General features: G+C 58.5%; 1 protein-coding gene across 11 annotated transcripts; it reads right to left on the bottom strand.

Moving 5' to 3' along the window:
- Positions 1 to 507: 507 nt before the first annotated feature.
- MIIP (migration and invasion inhibitory protein) lies at positions 508 to 7,965 on the bottom strand. Of its 11 annotated transcripts, XM_079776387.1 has the most exons (12): positions 7,891 to 7,908; positions 7,179 to 7,337; positions 6,586 to 6,644; positions 5,719 to 5,926; positions 5,166 to 5,468; positions 4,673 to 4,757; positions 3,355 to 3,463; positions 3,214 to 3,272; positions 2,356 to 2,485; positions 2,101 to 2,197; positions 1,122 to 1,253; positions 508 to 843 (listed from the first exon to the last, which is right to left on the bottom strand). In XM_079776387.1, the coding sequence occupies exons 4-12, from the start codon at positions 5,839 to 5,841 to the stop codon at positions 571 to 573; spliced, it is 1,311 nt and encodes a 436-aa protein (XP_079632513.1). In that variant the 5' UTR covers positions 5,842 to 5,926; positions 6,586 to 6,644; positions 7,179 to 7,337; positions 7,891 to 7,908; the 3' UTR covers positions 508 to 570. The 11 variants fall into 11 exon arrangements, with proteins under 11 accessions (XP_079632513.1, XP_079632511.1, XP_079632510.1 ...); XM_079776385.1 differs by lacking the exons at positions 7,179 to 7,337; positions 7,891 to 7,908 and adding an exon at positions 7,377 to 7,832 and having other exon boundaries at positions 5,719 to 5,930; positions 6,590 to 6,644; XM_079776384.1 differs by lacking the exons at positions 7,179 to 7,337; positions 7,891 to 7,908 and adding an exon at positions 7,377 to 7,832.
- Positions 7,966 to 9,216: the final 1,251 nt, after the last annotated feature.

Raw genomic sequence — 9,216 nt, forward strand, 5'->3', positions numbered from 1 at the left:
TAGAAAAACAGGAACTTCGTCTTGTTCAGCCGCGGGAAGGAGACAGGTGCTGCGTGCTAATCTGGGAGGGAGGTCTGCGCTCTCTGCCAACCTCACTGCCTGGCCCTCAGGTTCCCCATCCGACCTCTCGGGGTCACCCACGGCTTCCAGGGCTGGACTCGAGGGGGGGAGCCCCTCTATGAATGGACCCCGTGTCAGGAGCCGAGAAGGGGTGAGCTCGCTCACTCCCCTCTCACAACTTCAGCTTCCTCTTCAGGGACAGCCTGAGACCCGAGCCCCTGGCTGAGACGGTTTTTAAACCGACCTTGACCTCAGCCTACCTTGGGAGCCCTCACCACCTAGAAGGCCTCTCCCCAGAGTTGGGAGCTGCACAGGGCACTGGACCCTCCCACTCAGCACAGACTGTCGGAAGTGTCTCCCAGGTGAGGGGGGCAGGCGGAGGCCAGGGCACCTCCCGGGCACTGAGGGCATCAGCAGGACAGACCCGACACACGTGGGAACCTGGAGGTGCAGACAGCACTGAGCTTTATTTCCAAACACAGCAGACAGAATGCCCTGACCTCCCACCCATCACCCCTTCTGAGCCCAGGAAGGAGACAGGCCTGGGCCCACCCAGCGGCCCCACCTGGGAGGGTGGGGCCTGAGTCCACCTCTAGCTGAGGCCGGGCGGGGCTCCCCTCTCACGGGCACTCCTGCCAGCGGGAAGGGGCTAGAGGCGATGGCAGGAGCGCTGTCCTCCAAGTGGCCCGTCCTCAGGTTGTCTGCCAGGGTGCGCGGGCGGGGCTGGGGCGCCTGGGGTTCTGACCAGGTCGGGGTGGGGGACGGGACCCGCACTGACGGGGCCTGGATGGTGAATAAGGTGGTGTCAGAGGGGGCCACTTTGGCGGCAGGTCACCCCAGTTCCAGCCTCATCCCCTTCAGGATCTTAGAGTCGGGGTCACCTTCTTGGGAGGGATGGGGCAGCCAGTGGGGAGTGCTGGATCCTGGAAGGGTGCCTTGGGTCAGGGCCAGGAGCTGGGGATGGGCCCCTGCAGGGAGACACCCCAGTCCTGCCCCCAGGACTCTGCAGGCCCCAGGCCCACTCCAGGCCCCTGCCCCTCCCAGGGGGCCCCGAACCATACCAGGTGGGAAGGGCCGGTCGACAGCGGCTGGTGCTGGGCCTCGGACGTGACACAGGACCAGAGGTCCAGGCTCTGGGGGCCGGAGCTTTTCTCGGATTTTGGAGGGAGAATGTCCCAACCCAGCAGACAGTGCTGTGGAGAAAAAGGGGTCAAGGCGCCTGACCTGGGGCAGGGCTCCCCCAAATAGTCACGGTATCCCCTGGAGACGGAGGCTCCCCCTGGAGACGGAGGCTCCCCCAGGGCAGGGGCTGTGTCTACCCACTGGGCCTCCCTTTTCCTGACCCTGTGGACCCAGGCCCTGGCCAGACCCGGTGGGCGGAGGGAAGGCTGCGGACACTGACGGAGCAGTTCCTGTGTGCTGGGCTCTGCCCCACGCCCGGACTGGTACTGATTCCCTCAACTGCCCCACCTCACCACACAAGCCTGAGGACAGTATGTTGTGCCCGTTTTACAGATGTGCAAACCGACTTTCCTTGGCATCCCGTCTCCTCCCCCCAGGCCCAGCTCCCCCAGGAGTGACGGGGGTCCCGACACAGGAGACACGACATTATGGAAGCGTAAGGGCTTGGGTTCCAATCCCAGCTCTTCCACCTGCTGACCTCGGGCAGCCACCGCCCCTCGCTGCCGTGCGCTCCTCCACAGAGTGGGCGGCAGCAGAGCCTGCGCTCTCGGCTGCTGAGGGGCTCCGTGAGGTGATCCTCCTCAGGACTGCGCACCCACAAGACAGCTCAGTACCCGGGGCCCATTTACACCAGCGTGTGGCAGACACTCCTGGGTGCCAGGGTGGGTGGGGTGCCCCACGCCCCGGAATAAGCAGAGCACAGGTGATGGGAGTGGCCTGGCCTGGGCTCTGGAGATTGGGGTGCTCAGCCTCGCTGGGTGGCCGTGGCACAGTCCCGCCCTCTCTGGGCCTCAGGCTGCCTCTGGGGCCCTGGGCCACCCCACACCCGTCCCAGCCAGACTCCCCGTGGCCGCTCACCCGGGGCAGGGCCAGCGTGTCGGAGGCGTCGAAGCTCTTCCGCCGGTGGATGCGGTAGCGGTGGGGTGGGTCCAGGATGGCCTGTGGGATGCTCACCCTGGGGGGTAACAGTGGAGGCATGGCCACAGAGGTTTCCTGGCTGCTGTGGGGTCACAGCCCCAGGCCCGTCTGTCCTTCCCTCAAACCGGTGGGCTCCAGGCTGACTCCCTCCTCAGCTGCCGCGGCCCCGGTGCCCGGGCTGCTCTGGCCACTCACCGGACCTGCGCTGGGTCTGCCAGTGTCTCAGGGCCCCGCTGGTCCCGGGGTGTCCTGCACAGGCGGCAGGGGGTGCCAGGGTCCGAAGGCACCAGGAACAGACGCCGGTTGACCCGGTAACAGTACACACCTGAGAGGCCCCAGAAGCGGCAGTGCCTCAGCCCGGAAGCCTAATCCCGGGGCCCCTTGCTGCCCGCAACCACACAGGCCCGCCAACCCTCCCCACTGCCCTCTCACACTCACAGGCGTGCACACGTGCACACACACAGAGCAGGCACACAGACTTATGCTCACACACAAAACATGGAGCACCACTTCCTCAAGCATGACACACGTGCACACAACCGCACACTGGCCAGCACCTTCGCATGTGGAAATGTCACGTGTGCAAACACAAAGCATGGCGTTAGTCACATTTGTGGACACATGCACGTGCCTATATTTGTAATCACACGCACACAGGGTGCACACAGAGTCATGTTCACATGAACATCCCTTACACACATGTGTACAGTGTGCGCTACACATGCAAATTCAGAGCAGACTTATGTGCTGTGACTGAGCCGGGACCCTCCCCCCACAGGCATCACATACGGAGAGAGGAGGGTGTGGGAGTGGGAGCACACAGGAAATGAGGCAGCTGAGAAGCAAATGAAGGCTGCGGGGGAGCGGGGAGGCGGAGTGACACAGGGCTGACCCTAATCCCCATGAGGCCGGGCCTCAGCTCCCTCACCTCCCACCCAGCGCCTCCTCCGCCCTGTCAGACACCAGGCCTCCCCTCCCTGGTCCCCAACACCCAGCCGCCTCCCCAGGCCCCCACGACCTCGGCTGGGCTCCAGGGCGGCCCGCGGGGCTTACACTCACATTCGTGGTCTTCCCGGCCACTGTCGCTCTCCCGCCGGCCTGGGAACTGGGGTCTATGAGAGCGAGAGGGTGAACAGGCCAGCGACAGGGAGGGTCCCTGCGCTGCCTGCCCACCGCTGGCCTGCCCCTACTCACTCGGGCTCACTGTGAATACACTCCTCCTTGTTCGTTTCCCGGAACTCCTGCAGCTCCGAGAAGAAGGCCTCGGGCTTGCTGCTGATGGGCGAGCGGTTGTCCAGAGACCCTGAAGTGGGCAAAGCACGGGGAGCTGCTGGGCGGCCACTGGCCAAGGCTCAGAGGACACTCAGTGCTGGCACCCAGTCCACCTGCTTTGTCCTCACCAGGCCTCACAGACCTGAAGGGACCCTCCACTCGCTGTGCCTGTTGGTTTTGTCTGTGTCCATCCACCCTGATGCATATCCAATTGTCTAAGCAAACAGTATTTACAGAACCCCTGCAATGGGCCAGACACTGTTTAATGTGCTGGGGAAAGAGCAGTGAACTAGACAAAGCTCCTGCCCTCCCTTACTAATATGGTGGCAACAGACAAACTGGTCACCTAAGAAGCATGCGGTACAACACTGAGTGGGGCCGTGTGCTAGGTAGTAGAGAGCAGAACCAGGGAACCCAGCTTGATAGGGCAGAGGTACCAGGGGAGGCCTCTCTGAGGAGGTGACACCTGAAAGGGGGGAGGGAGCCACGTGGCCATCTCAGGCAGAAGAGCAAGTGCAAAGGCCCTGGGGCAGAAGTGTATCTGAGGAACAGCCAGGAGGTGAAAGTGGCTAGAGGGGAGTAAGGAATGAGAGTGGAGGAGATGAGGCTGGGAAGCCAGCAGAGGGCTTGGGGACAAGGAGTGGTATAATCAGATAGGCATGTATTTTTACCCTCTGGCTGCTATGAGGTGGGAGACAGGGGCACCAGTTAGAAGTGACTATAGGCATCCTGGCGGAGAGAAGTGATCAGATGCTAGAAATATGCTGAAAGCAGGGCTACTAGGATGTGTCAATGGACTGGGAGAGGAATATGTGAAAAGGAGAGATGGGAATCAAGGTTGATCCCAAGGTTATGACCTGACCAATTATTAGGTACTTAGAGCTGCCATTTGCAAAGACAGGAAAGACTGCAAGTGGGAAGAAAATCACCACCTTGATTTTGGACATGAAAGCAATCTAAGACACGGAATGTGCCATACAGAGAAGACAGCCAGATACAGAAGTCTAGAACTCAGAGGAGGGGTGGGCCAGACATAAAAACAGGGGAGTCCAGGCAAGCACTCGTGCACCGCCTCTGTGCCTGTCCCTGTGCCGGGGGCTGATAGAAGGCGCTCACCACGGAGGGTGGGACATTCGGACACACTAGGCAGCACTGGGTGGGGGCGCAGGCAGGGGTGTAGGCAAGCTGGGGCCTCCACCCCCCACTCACAGGCAAGGCGTGTGCATGGGGCGGGCCACACCTGCAATCCAGTCATAGCCCAGGTAGGGTCTGAGGCGCCAGCTCCTCTCGGGCACTGGAGACTCCTTGTTGAAGGTCACTCTTAGCTGACAAGGCAAAGACACAGGGTTAGACCAGCAGGCCCAGCCCGAAGGAGGCCCCAGCTGAGGGGAAGCAAAGGGGTTGTGTCTTCACTTACACGCTGATGTGGGCCCCAAGGCTCAGCTGAGGGCTCAGGAATTGAAAGATAAAGTGTTTGGTCCCCGCCCCTTTCTATGTGTGACTTTGAATAAGTGTGGCCTCAGCCTTGGTCTTGCCATCTGTATAATGGGGTTCCTCGCCTTCTTCCCAAAGTGCCATCTGAGAAACTAACAACCACCACTCCCCCAGCACTGAGGCTGAGCTGGACAGCCTCTCACCTTGCAAAGAAGGCTGCTCATGAGTGCATTTGTCAGACAGGGAAACTGAGGCTCAAGGGAGCGCCCATGGATGGATGCCCCACTCTCCCATGTTACCTTGGGCAGCTTTCTTTGTTCATCCAGGATCCTCGGGGCCTGTGCCTCCAGCTCTGTTGATCGCTCTGAGTCATTCGAGTCTGAGGTGGCCAGCAACGGTGCCACGCAGGGCCTCAGTGGGCTCAGGGGCTCCTTGACAGGTGGGAGAGAGGTCGCCCCCGAGCTGGCCCCGCCAAGAGAGGACATGTCGCAGGAGTCACCTTCGTTGGCATCCCGTGGGGAGGAGGTTCTCTGGGCCACTGAAGGCGTCTTTTGGGACAATGACATCTCTGAGTCACAGCTGCTGCTGGAGTCCAGGCTTGACTAGAACAGAGAGGCCAGGTCACCCAGCCACCTCCCTAGCTGGCATGTCCTAGGCATAAAGGCCCGAGTTCCTGCTCCAGCCTCTGCTGTCCCAGTCCAGTCCCTCCCCTTGCTGGGCCTCAGTTTTCTCATCAGCAATACAATGGGCACGCTGCACAGGGCAACCCTGGAGGCCTGGGGGTTCTGGCCTGAGGGTTAGTTAGTAGCCCCCCCCCCTCATCCGCTGGGAGCTCCCAAGGTGAACACCCACCTCTGAGGCTGCCTTGGCCACGGACCGCCGCATGGCATCCTGCCTAACCCACAGCTGCCTCAGAAGCTCCAGGTTGAGCTGCCGCAGCTGCGCCAGGTCCTTGGTCTCCACCGTCCCGGGCATATCGTCTGGCTTCCCACAGGCGATGTCGGATGTCGCTGACTCCCGGCTGTAGAGCCCTCAGGGCTGAGTTCCAGACCCAGCTCTGCTAACTGCAGCCAAGACAGCATGACACAGGGCTGAGGAGGCTGCCCAGTGGAGTCTGAGGCCTGGGTTCCAATCCCTCCACTCTTGATACTCCCCAACTGTGCAGCCTCAGATAAATAAGTTAACCTTCCTTTGCCTCCGTTTCTTAATCTGCCAAACGAGATGATAACAGTATCTACCTCATAAGGTTGTTTTAAGGATTAAATGAGGTAATGCATGTTACATGGGTTTTTTAAAAAATATATTTTATTGATTTTTTACAGAGAGGAAAGGAGAGGGATAGAGAGTTAGAAACATCGATGAGGGAGAAACATCGATCAGCTGCCTCCTGCACACCTCCTACTGGGGATGTGCCTGCAACCAAGGTACATGCCCTTGACCAGAGTCGAACCGGGGACCTTTCAGTCCACAGGCCGACGCTCTATCCACTGAGCCAAACCGGTTAGGGCTGCATGTTACATCTTGATACAGGTCCTGGCACACAGCAAGCATGCAATAAATGTCTGTTATGATTCCTCTGGTCAGTGTGTTTCTTTACATGCCCAAAGAGAACAATGCCCCTTTAACGACTTGAACTAAGACAGTAGCCCAGTTTGACTTATAGAAAACAATTAGGGCAATTCTACAAATGTAAGGCATTGTAACTTGTGAGTCCAACACATACCAGGCTCCTGCAGGGACTCTTTCCTCTCTCCTGCCCATTCTTCCTCTTTCCTTTTCTTTTTACAAATGAAGAAACTAAAGTTCAGAGAAGTTAAGCAACTTGCCCCAAATCACACAGCCAGTAAGTGGCACAATCAGTATTTGAACCTAAATCTAGCTCCAGGATCCACGGTCACACCAGCCTTTCCCCAGTAGTGTGGAGAGGGGCCTGCAAAGCTGCCTCCTATTCCCAGCCTTTGCCCCCCCACCCCCCACCTTCCCCAGGGATCCAGGCTCAGGGTTACACAGATGCCTCTGGAAGGAGTTTCTGCAGGCTAGGGGAAGGGGCTCCCCACTTCCCTCAGGTCCCCAAGGCCAGACTCCCCGGAACAGAAAGTCTCTCTCAATACACACTATCCCTTTTCAACCCTGGGACAGGCACCTTCAGAAACCCTGCCCCACCCACACTCTTCGCCTGTGGACCGCCCACACCGGGGGTGGGGATGGGGCCTCCTCAGCGCCCTAAAGCCGAGAGAAGCCAGACTTACACTGGACACCCTACCCCGCACATATGCCCCGCAGGGAAGGGGGTACAGAGGAGATGCGAGTACCGAGGACTCCGTGGGGGACTCTCATGCTCAGCAAACAGCCAGAGCCGCGGGACCAGAAGTCCCGGCGCCCGCCCTTATCCGGTCAGATCTCCCTCGGGGTTAAAGAGAACAGCCTGGCCCAGCCGGTTTGGCTCAATGGATAGAGTATCGGCCTGCGGACTGAAGGGTCCCGGTTTGATTCCGGTCAAGGGCACGTACCTCGGTTGCAGGCTCGATCCCCAGGCCTGGTTGGGGTACGTGGGAGAGGCGATCAATGGATGTGTCTCTCTCACATTGATGTTTCTCTGTCTGTCTCTCCCCCTCCCTTCCACTCTCTCTAAAAATAATAATAATAAAAGAGAACAGCCTGCACTGCCCTCCTCCGGCTTCAGCCCCGATTTGAAAAGCTAAAAGCTAACAATAAAGAATTTTAAAAAAATAAGGAACATTTTTTAAAATTGGGGGAAAAAAGAAAAGCTGAAAGCTGCGCAAATGCAACAGAAAGGCAACGTTCAAAAGAGAGACGGGTAGCCAAAGCACCGGAGGTAGTGCGGGGGGCGCCGGGCCGGGACCCCGGGGAAGGGAGACAGCCTACCTTAGCACTCACAGTAAAACTCATCTTTCCCACCGCGGCCCCGAGCCCCGCGGGGGCCACGCGGGCCTCCAGCCGAGCCCTCCCCCCGCCCCCACCCCCACCCCCACCCCGTCCCCGGCCTAGCTGCTCGGCACTCACAGCCCGGAAGCCACGGGTCCGCGCCGCTGGACGCCGCCTGTGCCGGAAGAAGTTCCGCCCCGTGCACCCTACGTGACGCCACGGGGGCGGGACCCACAAGGCCGCCCTGATTGGTCAGATGAGTGGCAGGGCCCAGACGCGCCTGGGAACGTTACTCCGCGTTCAGAAGCGACAGTTTCAATATTTGGGCGGGACTAACAGCGTTTCTCAGCAGCTGATTGGTCAACGCCCGAGGTCAATTTTTTCGGACTGGGGCGGGCTCCTGGAAGGCTGACTCTGACAGCGGGCCGCGGGCTGTGGCACGTTTGGCGCAGGCGGGTTCAGAGTCTGGCCCTGGCGCTGCTCCTAAGCTGTGGGGTGCAGCTGTGGGGTTTAACCTGGGCGAGCGTGATTGGCGGCTGTCGAATCATTCTTTCATACTTTTTCTTTTCTTTAAAATGTTTTTATTTATTTCACAGAGGAAGGGAGAGGGAGAGAGATAGAAACATCAATGATGAGAGAGAATCATTGATCGGCTGCCTCCTGCACGCCCCCTACTGGGGATTGAGCCCGCAACCCAGGCATATGCCCTTGACAGAATAGAACCAGGGACCCTTCAGTCCTCAGGCTGACGCTCTATCCATTGAGCCAAACCGGCTAGGGCTCTTTTAAATATATATTTTTATTGATTTCAGAGAGGAAGGGAAAGGGAGAGAGAGAGACATCAATGATGAGAATCATTGATCGGCTGCCTCTTGCACGCCCCCTACTGGGGATCGATCCCCGAACCAGGCATGCGCCCTGACCAGGAATCAAACCATGATCTCCTGCCCTAACCGGTTTGGCTCAGTGGATAGCACATCGGCCTTCGGACTGAGGGGTCCCAGGTTCGATTCTGGCCAAGGACATGTACCTTGGTTGCGGGCACATCCCCAGTTGGGGGGGGCGGTGCAGGAGGCAGCTAATTGATGTTTCTAACTCTCTCTCCCTTCCTCTCTGTAAAAAATAAATAAAAATATGTGTTTTTTTAAAAAACCATGACCTCCTGCTGGATAGGTCGAAGCTCAACCACTGAGCCACACTGGCCAGGCCTTTCATCCGTTCTTTAAGCATTTATCGTTCCTATGCAGGAGGCAGGTTAGAATTAAGAGGACGCCCTACTTGGAGGAGCAGGTTAAGAAGTGGATACAGTCTGTAAAATATAAGTAAATTTAAATAGAGTGCCTGCTATTCACCAGGTATTTTCCCAGCCTCATAAATATGCTTTAAGGTGTGTGGGTGTTTTTTTTAATTTATTAACTTTTAGAGAGAGAGAGAGAGGAAGGGAAGGAGGAAGAGAGAGAGAGA

The sequence above is a fragment of the Cnephaeus nilssonii genome, assembly GCF_951640355.1.
Source record: "Cnephaeus nilssonii genome assembly, chromosome: 7".
Lineage (NCBI taxonomy): Eukaryota > Metazoa > Chordata > Mammalia > Chiroptera > Vespertilionidae > Cnephaeus > Cnephaeus nilssonii.